General features: G+C 39.8%; 1 protein-coding gene across 2 annotated transcripts in view; it reads left to right on the top strand.

Moving 5' to 3' along the window:
- LOC133656146 (transmembrane protein 132D-like) overlaps positions 1 to 24,352 on the top strand; it is a 54,846-nt gene that overhangs the window by 24,924 nt on the left and 5,570 nt on the right. For both annotated transcript variants that reach the window (XM_062057033.1, XM_062057032.1), the window contains exons 4-10: positions 3,502 to 3,648; positions 9,136 to 9,307; positions 18,608 to 18,751; positions 19,380 to 19,588; positions 22,784 to 22,928; positions 23,015 to 23,128; positions 23,228 to 23,419. In XM_062057033.1, coding sequence (XP_061913017.1) covers positions 3,502 to 3,648; positions 9,136 to 9,307; positions 18,608 to 18,751; positions 19,380 to 19,588; positions 22,784 to 22,928; positions 23,015 to 23,128; positions 23,228 to 23,419 — 1,123 coding nt within the window. The remainder of the gene's footprint in view (positions 1 to 3,501; positions 3,649 to 9,135; positions 9,308 to 18,607; positions 18,752 to 19,379; positions 19,589 to 22,783; positions 22,929 to 23,014; positions 23,129 to 23,227; positions 23,420 to 24,352) is intronic.

The following is a 24,352-nucleotide window of genomic DNA, read 5'->3' on the forward strand; positions in this document are numbered from 1 at the left end:
GTACTTGTGAGTACTCGCATGAGGACTACAGTCCTGCTCCTACTGTAAATCAGAGCCAAGGCTGACGTTGACCGAGGAGCCTGTCTTCCAGGAGACGTCCCTGCTCTACTTGGCGTCTATGGACCCGAGATTGAGTTCATTCCAGCAGGGGGACAGGCAAGATAATCTGCAGCTGTGATTGAAAATGAATCAAGAGGTTATTTACCCTTAAAGGTTGGGACCATTTCAGCCCACTGTGAGGATTAAGCCGACACATCTGTGTGCGTGTTGCAGTATATAGTAGGGCTGGGCGATAGGGCTGAAAACTGTATCACGATATCAGTGTTTATACCAGTCGATATTGATAATTATTGATTATTTTATCACCTATAGGAAGTAAGGAGCAGGATAATAATACATTTTTATTTGAAATATAACTTCCTGTGATTATAATCCCTCAACTGTCAAGGCATAAATTAAATGTCAACACAATCATGGAAAACACTCCAACAATGTCAACAAAATGTTAAAATCACATTGAAGACTTAACAATAATCTCTTTAAATGAAGGAATATGGATATGCTTCATAAAGTATAAGAAAATAGTGCAAAGTGTGAAAATGTCAGGAAGTTACAGCAGTCCGGCTAAGGTGTGGTATTAGCGCTCTTGCCTTGCATCACGTACAGACTACATTGGTCTGACTACAGTCCCTTTGAAAACATCCAAAAACTGTCCTGGTGACTTTTACTCTTGAATTCACAATTTCTTCATTTGGATTTTCTCTCCTCACTCCCTGCAAAGAATCAAGCAAACGTGATAGTTGATACTGTCGCCTGATTGGCTGTTAGCGTGATCACTTCCTGCGTTGCTCGGTTACCAGAGAGCGAGAGTCTTTGTTCATGCAACCAACCTTGCTTCCATACTACACCTTTCTACCCACCAAGAAGAAAAAAGATATTGTATGTTTTATCGAACACATTTTTTATTGATATTGATCCCCCAGCCCTACTTTAGAGTAATATTACATTGTTATTTGTGCATTTTAATGCATACTTGATTGTTTGCAATATAATGTGTCTGTGGGACTGTCCAAACATTCACACACATGAGATTCTACACCAAAATATTTATTATTATCGTTATTATAATGTAAATATGAATGGAATTGAATTATTATCGTTGTTATTATTGTTATTATCATTATTATTATTATTTTTATTGTGTGTGTCCAAGCATTCACACATATGAGATTCTACACCAAAATATCATCTATTTATTATTATCATTGTTATTAGTATTATTATTATCATCATTATTATTATTATTATTATTATTATTATTATTATTATTAATATCATTATTATTATTATTATTATTATTATTACTTGACTGTCCAAGCATTCACACATATGACATTCTACACCAAAAACATATAATTCTTATTCTTATTATTATTATTATTTTTATTATCATTATTGTTGTTAATTCACACATATAAGATTCTACACCAAAATATAATCTAATTATTATTATTATTATTATTATTATTACTATTGCTTGACTTTCCAAGCATTCACACGTGTAATATTATTATTATTATTATTATTATTACTATTGTGTGACTGTCCAAGCATTCACACAATTAAGAATCTACACCAAAATATCATCTATTTATTATTGTTATTATTATTATTGTGTAACTGTCCAAACATTCACACAAATACGATTATACACCTTAAATTAATCTATGTATTATTACTATTATTGTTATTAGTAGTAGTAGTAGTAGAATGTATTATTATTATTATTATTATTATTATTATCATTATTATTATTATTATTATTATTATTATTAATTAATGTATTATTATTATTATTGTGTGACTGTCCAAACATTCATAATGTATTTATTATTATTCCGACGCAAAAGTTTGGCACGCTCCACAGCCCACAGTTCTCATCCAATCAGAACCGTTCCAGTATCAAAACATTCGGCTTGACCGGGAATCGTTCGCTCCCCAACAACATTTTGAAAAAATGTCCCGGATTACCCAGAATTCCCAGTTTCCCGGTACATTTTTAAACATGTTTTTTCTTCAAATAAAAAAATAAATACTCAAATATCTGCTTGATTAATGTTTGAATCTGTAATAATATAGTTGTTATATTAGCTACATTTGTAATAATTTAGGTTGGAAGGTAAGTTATCTCTGATAATTTCCTAATAATGTAACAAATATATTGTCATATATTAAACTTTTTTTTGTAAACATGAAAATAAATACCTGATTGACTTATTATTTCAAATCAAGTTCACCATTAAATTACACATTGTAAAAATGGTTATAGATTTTACGGTAAAAAAAAAAAAAAGGCTGGTCAGTGGCCAAGATTTTATTATAAAAAACAAACAGTGGTACCTTTTTTCCGATTTAAAGTAATACACCGCAAAAACAGCCACCATAGAGTTCATGATTAACACTATCTGCTCTGTTGCCAGAATCTTATCGTAAAAAAACACGGTTGCCTTTTTCCATTTACAGCAATATCCTGTAAAGACAAAAAAACGATCGAATACAAGGTAAAATTCTGCCGACTCAGCTGCCAGTCTACAGATTTATTTTTTTGCGGAGTACTTAAAAATATATATATTGTCGTGCAATAATATTATGAGGTGAATGTTACTCTTTGTTACAAGTGGCAGCCATAACTGCGATGTGGCCCTCAATGAAAAGGAGGTTGACACCCCTGATCTAGGACAATTGTGCGAGTATCAGTATTTTAAAACATTTCAGGTTCTCCTCAAATCCTCAAATTTCCTGGAAATTCCCATTCAAATGTATGGACGTATTCATAGTTCTACAATGCCCTAAATTTTCCAAATCCTGCGACATTTTTAAACCCGATTCCGACCTTTCAACCACCAACGCACACTACTCTTCCCATATATCGAACCCAAAACATTTTGTTCTCTTTCCCAAAATTCTAGTTGTTATTAACTTGAAGTGAGGCATATCTGTTGTTTGATTGGCAGGAATTGTGACAAAAAGCAGCAGTAATATATCTTGCAATAATAATGTCATCACGGTGATGGCACCAGATGTGTCATCGCCATGGCAACCCAGCATCACAAGTTCTTCTACAGAGTCTAGAAGTGCCGACTCAAACTAAAACTAATGATACTTTCAGCACCGGAGTGGATTTGGGTGCTTTATATTTCATACTTGGATGTTTGGATATCATGTCCACATGACTATTGATCCACACATTGATCGCTACATGCGGAAGTTGCAATTCTGGTGCTGTCTGTGTGCACTTTGAGTCCGACCTTGACCCTGCAGTCTCGCTGCTCATTGATTAGCCGGCCGACTGCGTGCTGAGTGAGGCTGCAGGAATGACAAATGATATCAGCAGATACTGCTTGGATACGGAACACAATAAACGATATCAGCAGACACTGCCTGGATATGGAATTCAATAAACATCCCATTTGTTTCCCTGCTTGTTGTGTTCCCCCACAGGACCACGATGAAGTCCGGAATGGCGTTCAGCACGCTGCGAGCCAGCGACTCCGCGTCATGGGACGTGAAGGCGCATCCTGGCAGTGTGGGCTTGCCCAACACCGTATCGTTTGTGTGCAAAAGGAAGGTTGCTGTCACGTCGAAGAGGTCAGTTAGTACTTGAACACAGGATCAGTCGCACTCATTTGACGACTGCTTTGAACCGGACTTTTTCCACCAGAATACACTTTACATCTTCAAAGATGTTTTAAAAACACAAGTTTTCATTTATTTGGTATTTTCTCAAAATTAGACACGCTCAAATGTGTGCATCCTGGCTCAAATGCTGTACAACATGTACTAATAACGATATGTACTAATAACTATATGTGCTAATAACTATATGTAATAATAACTATATGTGCTAATAACTATATGTACTAATACCTATATGTACTAAAAACTATATGTGCTAGACTTATTACTTTGCCACATCGGGGCTACATTGGGGACACATTGGGGCAGCATTGGGGCCACATTAGGGACACATTGGGGACACATTGGGGCAGCATTGGGGTCACATTAGGGCCTCTCTTGGGACACATTGGGGCCACATCCGGGATACATTAGTGCCACATTGGGGACACATTGGAGACAATGGGTCAGCAATGGGCTACAATGGGGACACATTAGGGCTTCTCTTGGGCCACATTGGGGCCACATCCAGGACTAATTAGGGCCACATTGGGGACACATTGGAGCAGCATTGGGGACACATTAGGGCCACATTGAGGACACATTGGGGCAGCATTGGGGACACATTAGGGCCAAAATGGGGACACATAAAAGCCACATTGGGGACACATAAAAGCCACATTGGGGACACATCAGGGCCTCTCTTGGGCCACATTGGGGCTACATCCAGGACACATTAGGGCGACATTGGGCCACATTGGGGCAGCATTGCGGACACATCAGGGCCACATTGGGGACACATTAGGGCCACTTTGGGGACACATTGGGGCAGCATTGCAGACACGTTGAGGCTTCTCTTGGGCCACATTAGAGCCACATTTGGGCCACATTAGAGCCACATTGGGGTCACATTAGGGCCTCTCTTGGGCCATATTAGAGCCACATAGGGGACACATTAGGGCCTCTCCTTGGACACAATGGGGACCCATCCGGGACACATTAGGGCCAGATTGCGGACGCAATGGGTCAGCAATGGGCTACAATGGGACACATTAGGGCCTCTTTTGGGCCACATTCGGGACACATTAGGGCGACATTGGGCCACATTCGGGCCACACTGGGGCAGCATTGGGAACACATTAGGGCCACATTGGGGACACATTAGAGCCACATTGTGGATACATTGGGGCAGCATTGGGGACACATTTGGGCCAAATTGGGGACACATTAGGGCCACATTGGGGACACATCTGGGCCACATTAGGGCGAGATTGGGCCACATTGGGGCGACATCCGGGACACATTAGGACGACATTGGGCCACATTGGGGCCACATCCGTGACACATTAGGGTGACATTGGGCCACATTCGTGACGCATTAGGGTGACATCAGGGCCACACCCGGTACACATTAGGGCGACATTGGGCCACATTGGGGACACATTGGGGCAGCATTGGGGACATATCCGGTACACATTAGGGGGACATTGGACTACATTGAGGACACATTAGGGCAGCATTGGGGACACATTAGGGACACATTAGGGCCACATTGGGGACACATTGGGGCAGCATTGGGGTCACATTAGGGCCTCTCTTGGGACACATTGGGGCCACATCCGGGATACATTAGTGCCACATTGGGGACACATTGGAGACAATGGGCCAGCAATGGGCTACAATGGGGACACATTAAGGCTTCTCTTGGGCCACATCCGGGACTAATTAGGGCGAGATTGGGCCACATTGGGGCCACATCAATCAATCAATCAATCAATGTTTATTACATCCGGGACACATTAGGACGACATTGGGCCACATTGGGGCCACATCCGTGACACATTAGGGTGACATTGGGCCACATTCGTGACACATTAGGGTGACATCAGGGCCACACCCGGTACACATTAGGGCGACATTGGGCCACATTGGGGACACATTGGGGCAGCATTGGGGACATATCCGGTACACATTAGGGGGACATTGAACTACATTGAGGACACATTAGGGCAGCATTGGGGACACATTAGGGCCACATTGGGGACACATTGGGGCAGCATTGGGGTCACATTAGGGCCTCTCTTGGGACACATTGGGGCCACATCCGGGATACATTAGTGCCACATTGGGGACACATTGGAGACAATGAGTCAGCAATGGGCTACAATGGGGACACATTAGGGCTTCTCTTGGGCCACATTGGGGCCACATCCGGGACTAATTAGGGCCACATTGGGAACACTTAGGGGACACATTGGGGCCACAATGGGGGCAGCATTGGGGCCACATTGGAGACACATTGGGCTACATTGGGGGCGCATTGGAGACACATTGGGGCCACCGGAATCTCATAAAGATTCCATTTACTTGTGATCTAAACAGTCATGTGGAAACAAATCGGATTTGTAAAAACTCCAATTTGCTCCACTTTGGCCTGCAGTGTAAACTTAGTCTGTGATTTGGACAAACTCCAATTTGTTCCACTTTGGCCTGCAGTGTATAGGTAGTCTGTGATTTGCTGTGTTGTTTCCAAAACTGCAGACATTTTATGAAGTGTTATGTTTCATTCATGGTGCGTCACCTCTCCCCAACAACCTCACATCCAGGCAGCGACACCGCTGGCCGGCCCCCCCACCCGCTGTCCGGCCCGACCCACTTATCCGTAATCGTCCATAATCAGGGCTCCGTTATCCGGGGCTTAAGCGCTTGCACGTTCAGAAGGGAGGATTAGAAAGGAGAGATATTCCAAGTTGTGTGCCATCATGTACCGTGCGCCTCCCCCACACATTCCCATCGCTGCTCTGAAGCGATGTGAGGGGGCTTTAATGTCCCCCCCAACAGAAGGATTTCCAGGAAATATGGCCATGGACCCCATCCGTGTTTCCTCAGTGGAGTCACTTGCCTGCATCACTTCTAGTCAGTGACATACAAATATGTTAGAAATGAGTCTTATGGAGGTGCCATTAAAAAGTGTGAGAGAAGCTTTCATGTCAAGCATTTTGCAAACTGGCACAGATGTTGACCTTTGACCTCATCCATCAACACCAGCAGATGCATTGTGGGACATCTGGGTTATTAAAGAGAACTGCACTTTTTTAAAGAATGCTGTCTATTATTCACAATCCTTATGTAAGACAAGGACACTTATGTTTTTATTTATTTATGCATTCTAAATCGTAAACAAACTCTAGCAAGAGTCAGCTAACAATGGAGCCAATGAGAGTTGTTCTATTACGCCTATAAAACGCTCTAAAAACATCCAAAAACCTCTACCAAGGTTTTATATACACACTGTAACTATATATGTAGTATCTAGTAACATTCATAATAACATGTAATATTGACATATTTTGATCATGTTAAGTTTATTAATTTCACAACATTCACTTTCCCTTCAACAACAACAAGACTACTCATCATGGCAGACTTGATGAGAGACAACAACGACTACTTTGGGACACATTATGATCCAGAAACTTCTATTTTTGATCCTGTATATAAGGAGGATAATCTAGAAGTTTTAGAAGGTGTGTGCTAAACAGATGCAGCTTTAGTCAAACACTAAGCATCATGTAGCAGTATTGCTAAGTGCTAAGGAAGATATACAAACATAATAAAACATGCACTTACTGTACAATGTCTGCTCTCACTGGGATGAAGACTGATGGGATGTTTGTATCTTCCCCTTAACATCAACAATTCATCATCTCCGGGTCAAAGTTGGATGTCAAATTTGACCAACTTGTGGGTTTATGTCCACTACCTTCTACTATCCAGGTGAGAGGCATGATGTATCATCTAGAACAGGGGTCACCAACCTTTTTGAAAGCAAGAGCTACTTCTTGGGTAGTGATTAATGCGAAGGGCTACCAGTTTGATACACACTTAAATAAATTGCCAGAAATAGCCAATTTGCTCAATTTACCTTTAACTCTATGTTATTATTAATAATTAATGATATTTACACTTAATTGGTTTAAAAGAGGAGAAAACACGAAAAAAAAATGACAATTAAATTTTGAAACATAGTCTATCTTCAATTTCGACTCTTTAAAATTCAAAATTCAACCGAAAAAAGAAGAGAAAAACTAGCTAATTCGAATCTTTTTGAAAAAATTTAAAAAAGAATTTATGGAACATCATTAGTAATTTTTCCTGATTAAGATTAATTTTACAATTTTGATGACATATTTTAAATAGGTTAAAATCCAATCTGCACTTTGTTAGAATATATAACAAATTGGACCAAGCTATATTTCTAACAAAGACAAATCATTATTTCTTCCAGAACAAAAATTTTTAAAAAAAATCAAAAGACCTTCAAATAAGATTTAAATTTGATTCTACAGATTTTCTAGATTTGCCAGAATAAATGTTTTGAATTTTAATCATAATAGGTTTGAAGAAATATTTCACAAATATTCTTCGTCGAAAAAACAGAAGCTAAAATGAAGAATTAAATTAAAATGTATTTATTATTCTTTACAATAAAAAAAATAAATTTACTTGAACATTGATTTAAATTGTCAGGAAAGAAGAGGAAGGAATTTAAAAGGTAAAAAGGTATATGTGTTTAAAAATCCTAAAATCATTTTTAAGGTTGTATTTTTTCTCTAAAATTGTCTTTCTGAAAGTTATAAGAAGCAAAGTAAAAAAAATTATGAATTTATTTAAACAAGTGAAGACCAAGTCTTTAAAATATTTTCTTGGATTTTCTAATTCTATTTTAGTTTTGTCTCTCTTAGAATTAAAAATGTCGGGCAAAGCGAGACCAGCTTGCTAGTAAATAAATAACATTTAAAAAATAGAGGCAGCTCACTGGTAAGTGCTGCTATTTGAGCTATTTTTAGAACAGGCCAGCGGGCTACTCATCTGGTCCTTACGGGCTACCTGGTGCCCGCGGGCACCGCGTTGGTGACCCCTGATCTAGAATTAACTTTCACCCACTCAGAGGCCATGCAGCAGCTTAATTTGTCAATATAGCAGCATAAGCTAGTTAGCTCTCTGTGATCACAGCGCCGCTAAAAGTAGTTCCTCGGCTTTAGCGCTTCTAATACCAATATCACGACATGTAAATGGAGTATTTTTGGATGTTTTTTCAGAGGACTTTGTGGGCAGACTAGAAGACTCCAGTCTTCTGCATAGTTAGCGCTGTCGTGTCACAAATTAGAAGTCAGGTGTGACTGAATGATGGGTTCCCACTTCTCTGTGAGCGCTTTGAGTATCTAATAATAGAAAAGCGCGATATAAAATCTAATCCAGTATTATTATTATTATGAAAAAGACAGAAACATACAGGATGTGTTCCTGTCTCACATTCGGATCGTGAATGATTCAAGAAATAAATCCAACAACATTTTCGCTTTAAAAATATTACCAATATTTTAGAATTTTACTACCATGGACTCATTTTTGGGTGATAATGTGGGCTCCATTTCAACAGAACTTTCTGTCTAACAGGGGTCTTCTGGAGGTTCTCCAAGTGGACTTTTTGGTCAAAGACGTGTCCGAGCAGGCCGAGACTCACATCATCTCCTGGCGCCTGGATCAGCCGGGGAACGTCAGGGACGTGGGCCAGATGCGGCTCTACACCAGCCAGAGAGACTACGTGGGTCTGGCCCCAGTGGTCCTGGTGAGAGCAAGCACAGTACAAATTGCCAGTGTTGGGTTAGTTTCTGAAAACCAGTAACTAGTTACAGTTACTAGTTACTTTATTTCAAAAGTAACTCAGTTACTTACACCAAAAAGTAATGTGTTACTGTGAAAAGTAACTATTTAGTTACTTATATATATATATATATATATATATATATATATATATATATATATATATATATATATATATATATATATATATATATGTGTGTGTATTTTTTTTCTTTTTCTAAGGCCCCCTTTAATGCCCTTTTAGCCTTCATTTCAGTACTGTTATTGCACTGGAGAATAATATAATCTGTTGATCAACTTGACATGCATTTGCATCACTGAACTCTGCTAAGCAATGTGGTCTACATACAACACACAAAGACAAAGATATGTTTCAAAGGGCCAATTTGTTTCAGGCCAGAACAAATTGACAAAACTATTTTAAATAGCTGCAACATAACATAAAAAAGTAACAAACAGCATAATAACAACATAGCTGTAAACCAAGGAAGGCACACACTACATACACAAAGCCTAATCAGGCGTTTTTCTCTCTCAAGGAATTCTGAAATAAAATGATGTCTGAAGCCCAGAACACTACACAATTCCCCAGTTTTAGTTTAGAGATAAGAAAAGATTGGCCTGGCCCACCAGCATCCCTCTTTATGTTTGTGAATTGTATAGTCTATACATTTAGAGTGATGTGATAATCAAACACTCTAGAAGTCTAGAATGAAAGAGCAACAGTATATAAGAGAATTGACAGAGTGTGTGTACCTTCAGTGCGCAGTGCCTTGTTAAAATCTAGCCGCTATTGCTTAGGAGGTGAAGTGTGTCTCTCTTTACTAGCTTCGTCAAGGCATGTTGCTTTTGTAGCTGTTTCAGCAGATTTGATTTGCTAGGATAGGATCTTTGATCCAAGACACAACTTACATTTAACTAAAATGTTCTTTTCTTTGTGGTCGACAAAAGAAAAGTAGTGAGAATATCTCCATGTTAAGAAACTCTGCTTCGGTCTTCGCCATGACGTCTTGTTAGTAAACACAGACACGCCCCCTCCCACACACACACATACAAACAGACAGCGCGCGGCGCCTCTTCCTTGTCGCCTCTTCCGCAGCGCTCCAATAAAACACACTCAGATCTTCTCATTTTCTAGCCGATACTAGATAGAAAATAACTTAAAATAACGCAGTAATGCATCTTGTTGTAACGTAACTGAGTTACTGAATATAAAAAATAACGCGTTAGATTACTATTTGTAATGCGTTAGTCCCAACACTGCAAATTGCACCTAATAGTCCACAACAACACCTTGCACAATACAAATATACTGAACACAACACTTTTGTTTTTTTTACTAAATATACAAAAGACCTATGTCAAATGTGTCTAAATCTGTGTTAGTGAGCATTTCTTTTTTGCCATGATCAGCCATCCCCCCTCACAGGTGTGGCATATCAAGGTGCTGATTAAACAGCATGATGATTGCACAGGTGTGCCTTAGGCTGCCCACAATAAAAGGCCACTCTGAAAGGCCACACTCAGGTTGTTGATTGTGGCCTGTGGAATGTTGGTCCACTCTTCATCAATGGCTGTGCCAAGTTCTTGGATATTGGCAGGAAGTGAAACACGCTGATGGTCTCGGGTGAATGGATCTCGTCTCTGTGCATTCAAAATGCCATCAATAAAATGCACTAGCGTTGGTTGTCCATAACATACACCTGCCCATACCATAACCCTGCACCCACCATGTGCCACTCGATTCACAATGTTGACATCAGCAAATTTGCTGATGCCATCTACCCTGAGTCGGTTAGGACGACCAACTGCAGTCAGGTGGAGACCCCGATGAGGACGACGAGCATGCAGATGAGCTCCCCTGAGACGGTTTCTCACAGTTTGTGCAGAAATTCATTACTTATGCAAACCAATTGTTGCAGCAGCTGTCCATGTGGCTGGTCTCAGACGATCATGGAGGTGCACCTCCTGGATGTAGAGGTCCTGGACTGGTGTGGCTACACGTGGTCTGCGGTTGTGAGGCCGGTTGGATGTACTGCCACATTCTCTGAAACACCTCTGTAGACAACGTTTTTTTTTTTTTAAGTTAAAGTTAAAGTACCAATGATTGTCACACACACACTAGGTGTGGTGAAATTTGTCCTCTGCATTTGACCCATCGCCATGATCACCCCCTGGGAGGTGAGGGGAGCAGTGGGCAGCAGCGGTGCCGCGCCCGGGAATCATTTTTGGTGATTTAACCCCCAATTCCAACCCTTGATGCTGAGTGCCAAGCAGGGAGGTAATGGGTCCCATTTTTATAGTCTTTGGTATGTGGTAGGGAAATGAACATTGAAGTCACGGGCAACAGCTCTGGTGGACATTCCTGCAGTCAGCATGCCAACTGCACACTCCCTCAAAACTTGCAACACCTGTGGCATTGCGCTGTAGGATAAAACTGCACATTTCAGCGTGGCCTTTTATTGTGGGCAGCCTAAGGCACACCTGTGCAATAATCCTGCTGTTTAATCAGCGTCTTGATATGCCACACCTGTGAGGTGGGATGGGTTGTATTGGCAAAGAAGAAATGCTCACTAACACAGATTTAGACAGATTTGTCAACAATATTTAAAAGGAATAGGTATTTTGTGTATATAGTCAAAGTTTTACATCTTTGACTTCAACGTGTGGAAAAATGGGAACAAAAACAAAAGTGTTGCGTTTATATAGTGCTGCTCGCTCACTGACAGGCAGGCGTGCAATTCATATGTGTTCTATCATTCATGTGATCACTCCTCTCACCAGTTAGTCATGCTAAGAACCACAACCTTGAATCACAGAAATACAGACAGAATCAAAATAATCCACATAGTTAAAGTCCGCAACACACTTGTTGTCACACAAACATTTGCTCTTTGCACACAGTATCTGTCATACAGCTAATGCAATCGCTCCTCCCACCAGTTATTCATGTTAAGAGACACCACCTTGGGTAACAGAAATAAACAGAAAGAAAAAAAAATCCACATAGTCGGCAATAGACTTGTTGTCACACAAACATTTGCGCTTTGCATACAGTATCTGTCATACAACTAATGCAATCGCTCCTCCCACCAGTTATTCATGTAAAGAGACGCCACCTTGGGTAACAGAAATAGACAGAAAGAATAAAAACAATCCACATAGTCCGCAATAGACTTGTTGTCACACAAACATTTGCTCTTTGTATACAGTATCTGTCATACAACTAATGCAATCGCTCCTCTCACCAGTTTTTCATGTAAACAGACGCCACCTTGCGTAACAGAAATAGACAGAAAGAATCAAAAGAATCCACACAGTCATAGTCCGCAGCACACTTGTCACACAAACATTTGTCCTTTGCATACAGGATGTGGCATAATGCATGCAATCGTTCTTCCCACCAGTTATTCATGTAAAGAGACACCACTTTGCATAACAGAAATAGACAGAAAGAATCAATAGAATCCACATAGTCATATTCTCCAATAGATTTGTAGTCACACAAACATTTGCTCTTTGCATACGGTGTCTGTTATACAACTAATGCAATAGCTCCTACCACCAATTATTCATGTGAAGAGACGCCACCTTGCGTAAAAGAAATAGACAGAAAGAATCAAAAGAATCCACACAGTCATAGTCCGCAACACACTTGTCACACGAACATTTGCTCTTTGCATACAGGACGTGTCATGATGCATGCAATCACTCCTCCCACCAGTTATTCATGTAAAGACACCACATTGCGTAACAGAAACGGACAGAAAGAATCAAAGTAATCCACATAGCCATAGTCTCCAATAGACTTGTTGTCACACAAACATTTGCTCTTTGCATGTAAAGAGACGCCACGTTGCGTAACAGAAATAGAAAGAATCAAAAGAATCCACATAGTCATAGTCTCCAATAGACTTGTTGTCACACGAAAATGTGCTCTTTGCATACAGTATCTGTCATACAACTAATGCAATCGCTCCTCCCACCAGTTATGCATGTAAAGAGATGCCACCTTGCGTAACAGAAATAGACAGAAAGAATCAAAAGAATCCACGTAGTCATAGTCTCCAATAGACTTGTTGTCACACGAACATTTGCTCTTTGCGCATGGTATCTGTCATACAACTAATGCAATCGCTCCTCCAACCAGTTATTAATGTAAAGAAACGTCATTGCGTAACAGAGATAGCCAGAAAGAATCAAAATAATCCACATAATCAGTCTCCAATCGACTTGTTGTCACACAAACATTTGCTCTTTGCATACAGTATCTGTCATACAGCTAATGCAATCGCTCCTCCCACCAGATAAACATGTGCAGAAATGCCACAATGCACAATTGCACACGTGCAATTCATATGTGTTATGTATATACTCCTCCCACCAGTTAATTATGCCAGAAACCACCACATTTCATAACAAAACTAATCTACATAGTCATAGTCTGCAATACACTTGTTGTCACACAAGCACATGCACTCTGTATGTGTCATGATTCATGCAGTCACTCCTCCCGCCAGTTATTCATGCTAAGAACCACCTCTTTGCGTCATAGAAATACAGGCAAAATCCAAAATAATCCACATAGTCATAGTACACTTGTTGCCACACGGACATTTGAGTGTTTGTCATACAACTAATGCAATCGCTCCTCCCACCAGATATTATAATTTGTCTGCATACATCAGCAGGAAAATTAGGAGCTTTTGTTTGTTTACTTACTAAAAGACAAGTTGTCTAATATGTTCAATGTTGAAACATATGTTTAATGTACCGTAAGATTTTTTGTTAAAATAATGCCAATAATGCCATTTTTTTGTGGTCCCCTTTATTTAGAAAAGTATCAAAAAGCATTGAAAAGTATCGAAATACATTTTGGTACCAAAATATTGGTATCGGGACAACCCTACTACTAGTACACAATACAACTGCAATAGTACTACACGCAGAGTAAATGAGACGATTGCAGCAACACGGCGCCGCCTACTGAGCAGCTGATGCTGCGCTGACCGACTGGCTTAAGGTTGGCTCCAATAAAATGTGTCTTTTTTCAAATCGCGGTCAGCAGCTGTCAATCCAGCCAGCTCAGATTGCCAAACATCTGCCCCGCTGCTTCTGTCTTTGCAGGACGGGGGGGAAAAGCCTTAGCTTCTTAGAGGCAGCGTCTGAAGTAAATTAAAACTGCAGAGATCTTATTAAGTGGAGAGCATCTTTAAGTCCTTGTGCCAGTCCAAGTGTGGAAGCACAGCTGATAAGCATGTTGGAAGAGAAGGTGAAACAGGGGGCAGGTCATCAGGTTGAGGTGTTACTGTGAGGGATAACATCATATAATACCTTTTTATTATAATCCACACCTTTTTGGACGCTTTATCTTCACATGCTTCACAACTGGGTGTCCAAACCTTTTCCACTGAGGGCCACACTCTAAAAAATGAAAGTACCATAGGGCTATTTTGATATTGTATTCAGTATCTATTTTGGCAATTACAACTCCCTTTGATGTTAACCTGCTCAGTGGCCTTGTGGTTAGAGTGTCCGCCCTGAGATCGGTAGGTCGTGAGTTCACACCAAAGTCATACCAAAGACTATATCAAGGGTTGGAATCAGGGGTTAAATCACCAAAATGATTCCTGAGCGCCACCACCGCTAATGCTCACTGCTCTCCTCGCCTCCAAGGAGATGGGTCAAATGCAGAGGGTAAGTTCACCACACTTAGTGTGTGTGTGTGACTATCAGTGGTACTTTAACTTTAAGGTATCGGGGACCCAAAAGGGTCTCAGTCATTAATACATATATTTGTTTTACTCTAAAGCACAGGAGTCAAACTCAAGGCGCGGGGGCCAAATCTGGCCCGCCACATTATTTTATGTGGCCCGCGAAAGCCTAAAAATAATATGCATTAATAAAATGCTTAATCTATTCTTACTAAATATATTTGTTATTTCCCTTTTGACATTAAAAATCATGTAGTGCATGAAATTGCATATGTTTTCAAATTAAATTTTTATCAAAATATATTATTATGTATTCCAAAAATATTTTTTGTTAAAATAAAGATAAATACTGTACTTAAATATCTGCTTGACTTATGATTTCAAAACAATTTATCAATCAAATTGTACACTGTAAAATTGACAATAGATTTTTTAGTTTGGAGTTCTTTTACAGTAAAATAAATGTTGCTACTATTTTTTTCCATATACAGTATGACACTAAGACATTAAAATACAAACAAAAAAAAATTAAAACAAGATTTTACGGTAAAAAAAAAAAAAAAAAACGGTCAGCTCTGTTGCTGGAATTTTACAGCTAAAAACAGCGGTATTGTTTCTCCATTCCATTCCATTTATTCAACTGTTTTATATGCTGTAAAAAAAAAACACTGCTTTTACTGTAAAATTCTGGTGACTGAGATGCCAGTTTTTAAAGTAAAATGTTTATATTTTTTTGCAGCTTATGTAAAAAAATATATAGTTAATGTATTATATATATATACATGTATATTCATATATTACTCATTGTTAAATGCGGCCCTTTGAGGGCAACCATAACTGCGACGTGGCCCTCAATGAAAATGAGTTTGACATCCCTGTTTTAAAGGCTAAAATATTTATAGATCAACTTCATATCTATTTGTTGACATAAAGTTATGGTATGCTTGTGATTGCACAAGTACAACGAACGACATTTCATTTTCACCACAAACCTGACAGGACAGGAACGCTGCTGGGTCGCCACTAAACGGCGCCCCATAAAAGGTGGGGAAAAGGTAGACGCTGGGGGAGGGATGAGTAAAAAAAAAAGTCAATCTCAGACTGGGCTCTGATTTGTGGAGAGGGAAGCTGCTAGCTCCTAGGGGCGCTGCTGCATTGTGGGTGTGGGTGTGCATATGGCCATTGTCCAGGGTGTAGTGATGTTGTGTCTGTAGGCCTGGAGTCGCTCTGCAGGCGTTACGAGCAAAGTTCAACTCCCAGGTGTTGTTGGAGAAGGGAGAGCGGCGATCCCTGTGATGTCCTTCAGGGATGTTTTCAGAACATCCTTCGTATGTTGTGAGCAGCGTCAAGGCCATTTGAGGGAGTCCAATGGTAGATAAGGATTTTTGTTTTCCAAGCGAGCAGACATGTCCTTGGCTTGTCTGATCTAATCGTCCATTCTGGCTCTCAGTTGATCAATCTTTGTATTTCAGTAAGTCTTTCAGTGATGTTGTCCAACTTACCATTCAGTTCTGAAATGGCCACAGTCTGTGTTCCCACAGCCTGACCCATGCCCTCCAATGCGACCGGCAGCCTTTGGGTTCCTAGGTCGGCTGTCATCGTCTTCCGAATGTGACGATAGAACCAACCAATTTTCAGTCCAATCAGCAGATGCCCTGCGATCACGGTTCCAAATAGAAAGATGTCTTCCACGTCCTCCATGGAAAGTACTGAGAAGACTCTTCATTTCTCCCACCAGTCCCCCACGTACCCCGCAGCAAACGTTCCTTCAGGGCAGCAAGGTTCCTCCGAACCTCTTTTACTCATCAGGAACATTTTGTCAATTGAGTCGAGAGTCCAGCTTATCAATTCCATGTTTAGATTTGGGAGGACAGCGCAGAAAAGGAGGCTCTTAAAAAGTTTAAACAAGACAAAGAGGCAAGTGGGCAGAAACAGAGAGGGGATGGGAATGTGACCGCCTTCACCAAGTGCCAAGAGAGAGAAGTCATATATATCTTAAATATTTTAGGCCCTTTTTGTAAAAAACAAACAAACAAAAAGAGTTTTTATGGCAAAAACACAAAATATGCAATTTTTCCCGAAAAATATTTAAAATACAATATTTGATGTAAAGCAATTGAAGCTTTAAATAGGTCAATAATTCAACACAACATTGTTTTTTAATTTATTTGTATTTTTTTAACGATTAAAACAAAATCGGACTAAATGTCTCGGGGATCCAAAAGGCCACGTTCATAAAATTGTTTAAAATATGTCATATATCAATATATATTTTATTTTTTTTACTTTCAACGTTTAAAATCTCTAAAACAATGATTCTCATACTGTGGAATGTATACCACTAGTGGTACGCAGACGTCATTAAATATTTAAACAGTGTTACTGTTCAAACTGTGTGTAATGTTACAGTGGCCAAATATATTAAATGTACTTGTTAAATAAAACTTCTGCCCTGTTTTATTGAATACTTAAGCCTACTATGCTACTATATTTTAATGTTGTGTTTATGGTGGTACTTAATGAATACTTACCACTATGCTACTGTATTTTAATGTTGCCATTATGGTGGTACTTAATGAATGCGTAGGTCTACTATGCTACTGTATTGTAATGTTGCCATTATAGTGGTCCTGAATGAATACGTAGGCCTAGTATGCTACTGTATTTTAATGTTGTCATTATAGTGGTACTTAATGAATGCTTAGGTCTACTATGCTACTGTACTTAATGAATACTTAGGCCTACTATACTACTGTATTTTAATGTTGGTCATTATGGTGGTACTTAATGAATACGTAGGTCTACTATGCTACTGTATTTTAATGTTGACGTTATGGTGGTACTTGATGAATACTTGGGCCTACTATGCTACTGTATTTGAATGTTGTCATTATGGCGGTACTTAATTATTACTTAGGCCTACTACATTACTGTATTTTAATGTTGTCATTATAGTGGTACTTAATGAATACTTAGGTCTACTATGCTACTGTATTTGAATGTTGTCATTATGGTGCTACTTAATGAATATTTAGGCCTACTACATTACTGTATTTTAATGTTGTCATTATAGTGGTACTTAATGAATACTTAGGTCTACTACGTTGCTGTATTTTAATGTTGGCCATTATGCTGATACTTGGTGAACAAACGTTCAGCTCGAGATCAACTTCAGATCTCTCCGTCGATTATACGTTTTTATTATTTTTTTGTCTAAAAAAAAAGAACTGCATGGCAGCTTTGTGTAATTCGTCAATATTGCAACATTTTCTTGTTACATTGCAACTGTGTGTTCTTTTATTCCACTTTTTTTTTTTTTTTAATCCAAGTATTTTTTAAATGTGTTGTTTAAAAAAATCACAGGCCCCCCCTGTATGAGAACAACACCTGTATAGTAAAAGTCAATAGATAAAGTGACATTGCTGACAGTGCAGAGTACCAAGAATAAAAACTATTCGAGTCTTGGAATGTACAGTAACATGTGCGAGTAGCGAGTTGATATCATGTTCCTCAACTCTTTCACCAAATGCCTTTTTGTTTTCCTTCTCCAGAGCTCCGAGCTGTTGAACACTGCAGTGCTGACGGGCAAAATGTTGAAAGTAGCCGTGAAAACTTTGGCCGTGGAGGCCAACGGCTCTGTGAGCGATGTAAGCAGCTTTGTCAGCTGCAGGTCCACCGACAGAGACGTGCTGAAGGTAAGCACTAAACATCAAGGACGATGATACTCTGTTATTACTGTATCGCTGCTAAGCTCTGTTTGGGTCAGCAACCCCTCTTAGAACAAGGTCAGTGATGGCATGGAAGTTAAAGCCAGAAACCACACACTGTGTACACGGTGCAAGGACGTGTGTATTTACCCTCATACGTGTATTATACATGTATTCAAGGATTGACATGAAGCACATGGATGAATTATTTACATATTTTTAACTAGACTCTGCAATTTCAGGAGGAATAGCATATGAGTGCACTATGAGTGGAACTGAAAGGCTTGAATGTCTAGGGCAGTGTTTTTCAACCACTGTGCCGCGGCACACTAATGTCAGGTTTCTTTCCTGCACTTTTATTTTCATTTAATTTTTGCCTATGCCACTCTTCTGGCTGAAGCGCTGTCACCCTCTTCCTGCTCTGTTCCATGTTGCCAATCAGGTTCCTTTACAAACCAGCCTTCCCTGTACTCGATCATTGAGTTGTTTGCTGTTTTTGCTCCCTGTGCACTTCCAAGCTGCACTTTAGCTACTTTCTGTTTGACATCAAGATAATGTTTACCTGCAGAGCCTGACAATATGTATAAACTTGCACTGCTTCTTTACTTGCACGCAGGTGTCTGAGCGCTGCGACTACGTTTTTGTGACGGGGAAGGAGTTGAGAGGGAAGAGCAGTGTGATGATCAACTTCATGTACGCGTTTCTGAGCGCGCAGCTGGAAATGAGCGTGTGGACGCCCCAACTGCCGCTGACCATCGATGTCGCCGACCCCGAACTCCATCAAATTAAGGGCTGGAGAGTCCCGATTACAACCAGCAACCGCAAGTAAGAATGCGTTGGACGTTTTCTAACCAAATAGTCAAACAAAAGTGTCTTTCTTAGATTTATTTGAAAGCTCGGGCATTTCAAAAGGCACAGGTCACATTCATAGCAAAGTTTGTCAGGAGTGTGCAATCAAAAGAGAGACGTGTTATTTTTTGTACACTGAATACAAGGTGGGAAGGAGGGAGTAGGCTCAGTTTGGAGGGGGGAGAGAGCATTTGACGCAACTCAGTGGAGACAATGGTGCACTGTTAACTGGAATGAAGAAGCCGATACTTTCAAATGAGAAGACGAGGAGGGAGAAGAGATAGTTTCACAGTGAATCATGTGGACAAAGTCCTTCTCTGGTCAGAATGCGCTTTTTACAGAAATACTGCTGTTTGTAATGACACAGTGCAAAGATACAAATATGTTTTCCATCACAAGAACATTCAGTGTTTGTCACATTCAATCTCTCCTAGTCTAGTATTAATACTTCTACCTCATCACATGCATGAAATACAATAGTCATAAAACACCTATTCTGCTTCTACGGTTATCATCACACTTAGTGGTGATGGTGGCATAAAGAAATCTAATTGTATTTTCTTTGAATAGTTTAGATGTGTTATGTACAGTATGCATGAACCAGGTCAAAGCAACTGTTTTTTTCCCAGTTATTGCTGATGTACTTTTAACGTGTGCATGAGTGCTCAACATGGAAGTACAGTTGCCCTGGAGAAAAAGGTTAGTGGGCTGTTTGCAGTGCAGCGAAGTCATTATTTTGCACTCAATATGAACCATGATGACAACAATTGGCTACGTTCACGTCCTAAAACGCTCAATACTCAGCAGGAGACACAACCAGGTCAGGAAATTGGACGATTTGCCCGAAATAAATTGGGGCCCAAAGCAGAAATGTATTCTCCAAGGCGCTGCCTGACAGAGGGGATGATGGCGACATCATGGGAACATATCTCCAAATAGTGTCCCCCTTCCCTGCCATGACTTTCAAAAATAAAAACACAATAATTAACATATTGTACGAAAAGTATGTCGTACAAACAATTACACTTGTTTAATGACATCACGTGCAGTCGGAAAGTGGACTTTTAAGGTGTCTGTGAGCGTATTTGTTTGTGTATGGTTCTCCTGAGTCCGATAGATATGTCTTGAGCCCGGTGTACAGGGTTGAGCAAGTTTTTATTGTCCTACACACAGGAAGGGATTGCTTTCCAGCAATATATTTTGGACTTTCCAGTCTGGCGTGTCTCTGCTCTTCCTTGTTCTGTCTCTGGACGTGTGTCTTTCTCTGGCTCCAACTCCAACCACATGTCTCGGCCCGGCTGCTGCTAATAAGGGCGACAGGTGATTAGATAACCAGTCCCAGCTGGGCAATCCACTCACCTGCCGCTGGCTTCGAGGCCGGTCCTTACACACCCCGCTCCGCGGCAGGCCCGCAGACCACGCCCCCCTCCACAGTGTCTATTTTAGCTGCTTCGCTGTTGCGTTAACAATCGAAACTGTTGTCGTGTAACAATCGAAACTGTTGTCGCATAACAGTCAGAACTGTTGTCATCGTAACAATCTGAACTGTTGTCGTCGTAATAATCGGAACTGTTTTCGTGTAACAATCGGAACTGTTGTTGCATAACAATCAAAACTGTTGTCGTGTAACAATCGGAACTGTTGTCATTGTGACAATCGGAACTATTGTCGCGTAACAATCGGAACTGTTATAGTCGTAACAATCAGAACTGTTGTCGCATAAAAATTGAAACTGTTGTCGTGAAACAATCAGAACTGTTGTTGCATAACAATCTAAACTGTTGTCGCTTAGCAATCATAACTATTTTCGCGTAACAATCGGAACTGTTGTCGTCGTGACGATAGGAACTGTTGTCGCCTAACAATCAAAACTGTTATCGTGCAACAATCAGAACTTATGTCGCGTAACAATCTGAGCTGTTGTCGCGTAACAATCGGAACTATTGTTGTGTAACAATCTGAACTGTTGTCACGTAACAATCGGAACTGTTGTCGCGTAACAATCAGAACTGTTGTTGTGTAACAATCTGAACTGTTGTCGCGTAACAATCGGAACTGTTGTTGTATAACAATTGAAACTGTTGCTGTGTAACAATCTGAACTGTTGTCGCATAACAATCGGAACGGTTGTCGTCGTAACAATCGGAACTGTTGTCGCGTAACAATCAAAACTGTTGTCGTGTAACAATCGGAACTGTCGTCATCGTGACAATCGGAACTATTGTCGCGTAACAATCTGAACTGTTGTCGTTGTGACAATCGGAACTGTTGTAATCGTAACAATCAGAACTGTTGTCGCGTAACAATTGAAACTGTTGTCGTGAAACAATCGGAACTGTTGTTGCTTAACAATCAAAACTGTTGTCGCTTAACAATCAGAACTATTTTAGCGTAACAATCGGAACTGATATCGCGTAACAATCGGAACTGTTGTTGTGTAGCAATCTGAACTTTTGTCGCGTAACAATCGGAACTATTGTCGCGTAACAATTGAAACTGTTGCTGTGTAACAATCGGAACTGTTGTTGTGTAACAATCTGAACTGTTGTCGCATAACAATCGGAACTGTTGTCACGTAACAATCGGAACTGTTGTTGTGTAACAATCGGAACTATTGTCGCGTAACAATTGAAACTGTTGCTGTGTAACAATCGGAACTGTTGTTGTGTAACAATCTGAACTGTTGTCGCATAACAATCGGAACTGTTGTCGCGTAACAATCGGAACTGTTGTTGTGTAACAATCTGAACTGTTGTCGCATAACAATCGGAACTGTTGTCGCGTAACAATCAGAACTGTTGTTGTGTAACAATCTGAACTGTTGTCGCGTAACAATCTGAAATGTTGTCGCGTAACAATCGAACTGTTGTCGCGTAACAATCGCAACTGTTGTTGTGTAACAATCGCAACTGCTGTTGTTGTTTTTTCACACAGGCTTTTTGAGTCTGAGTTGACAGCAATCGATATTTAAGATCGTGTAACAAAAGTAAAGTTACATCGTCCAGTTAGTAGAGTCAGAACAAACTGAAACATGTCAAACACACCATCAGCAGCTTCTCCATATGTTCATGGATGTTATTTCGGCGTCCTTAGCGGCGTGGCTCCTGCCTCATGATGCCAGTTGACTCACTGGTCGGCCATATTTTGTGTGTGTGTGTGTGTGTGTGTCAGGCCAAGTTGGAATAGCGAAGAAGAGGAGGAGATGAGGAAGGGCCGAGGGTGCATGCTGCAGTACCAACACTCCCCACTCAGGGTGCTCACACACTTTGTAGCCGACTCCCAGCCTCTTGAGTACTTCCTGGGTCCTGATTGGCGGGTAAACATTGACCACGCCCAACTTCTTCCAATACATACAACTTCCTTTGACAGGTGGATGTGAATAAAGCCTCTTTTGATTGACAGGTGGATGTGACCAATCTTGTGCGCCCTTTTTTAAAAGTGCTGAACCCACAATTGGTGAGACTCCAGGACGGAGTGTTGCTGCAAGGGAGGGCTGTGGGCACGACGGCCGTGCAGGTGACGCTAAAATCACTGCGTCAACATGATATTTTTATTTACATATAAATCATGATATTAATAAAAAGATTTAGATTAAGAAGATGTTCTCGTGTGCAGGTGCTGTCCCCGCTGACGGGGTCGGTGTTGGCCGAGAAGAGCGTGACGGTGCTGGCCGACAAGGTGAGCGTCACAGACTTGAAGGTGGACTTTGTGTCGGGACTCTCGCTGTCCCTGCAGCCAAGTCCGGCGGGCAACAAGGCCATCGTTGCCGTGGCTACCACCCGAGACACCCTCACGCGGGTCAGACAGGTGAGCACAACGTACTGCAGGTACAAGCGTATTTTGGTGTCGTTCTCACCAGTGGCAGGTCCTAAATGACTGTTAAAGTGTCCCAACTTCTTGGATTATATCCTCAGCCATCTACTTTTTAGGTAAGATGCATGATTTATGGTCTAGAATAAATTTACAGAAGAAGCAGCAGACCACTGCATGATGGAAACATAGACACACAGGAAGTGATCACGTCAACGCTATAAATAGTTTGTCTGTGTTAGCACTTATAATAACAATATCACTAATACTTGTTAACATTTATAAAAACAATATCGCTAGCCCTTGTTAATATTTGTAATAACAATATCACTAATACTTGTTAACATTTATAATAATAATATCGCTAATACTTGTTAATATTTATAAAAACAATATCGCTAGCACTTGTTAATATTTATAATAACAATATCACTAATACTTGTTGACATTTATAATAATAATATCGCTAATACTTGTTAATATTTATAATAAAAATATCACTAATACTTGTTAATATTTATAATAACAATATGACTGATACTTGTTAATATTTATAATAACAATATCACTAATACTTGTTAATATTTATAATAACAATATCGCTAATACTTGTTAATATTTATAATAAAAATATCACTAATACTTGTTAATATTTATAATAACAATATGACTGATACTTGTTAATATTTATAATAACAATATCACTAATACTTGTTAATATTTATAATAACAATATCGCTAATACTTGTTAATATTTATAATAACAATATCGCTAATACGTGTTCATATTTATAATAACAATATCGCCAATACTTGTTAATATTTATAATAACTATATGACGAATACTTGTTAATAATCATAATAACAATATCGCTAATACTTGTTAATATTTATAATAACAATATCACTAATACTTAATAACAATATCG

This window comes from Entelurus aequoreus, linkage group LG08 (assembly GCF_033978785.1).
Source record: "Entelurus aequoreus isolate RoL-2023_Sb linkage group LG08, RoL_Eaeq_v1.1, whole genome shotgun sequence".
NCBI lineage: Eukaryota > Metazoa > Chordata > Actinopteri > Syngnathiformes > Syngnathidae > Entelurus > Entelurus aequoreus.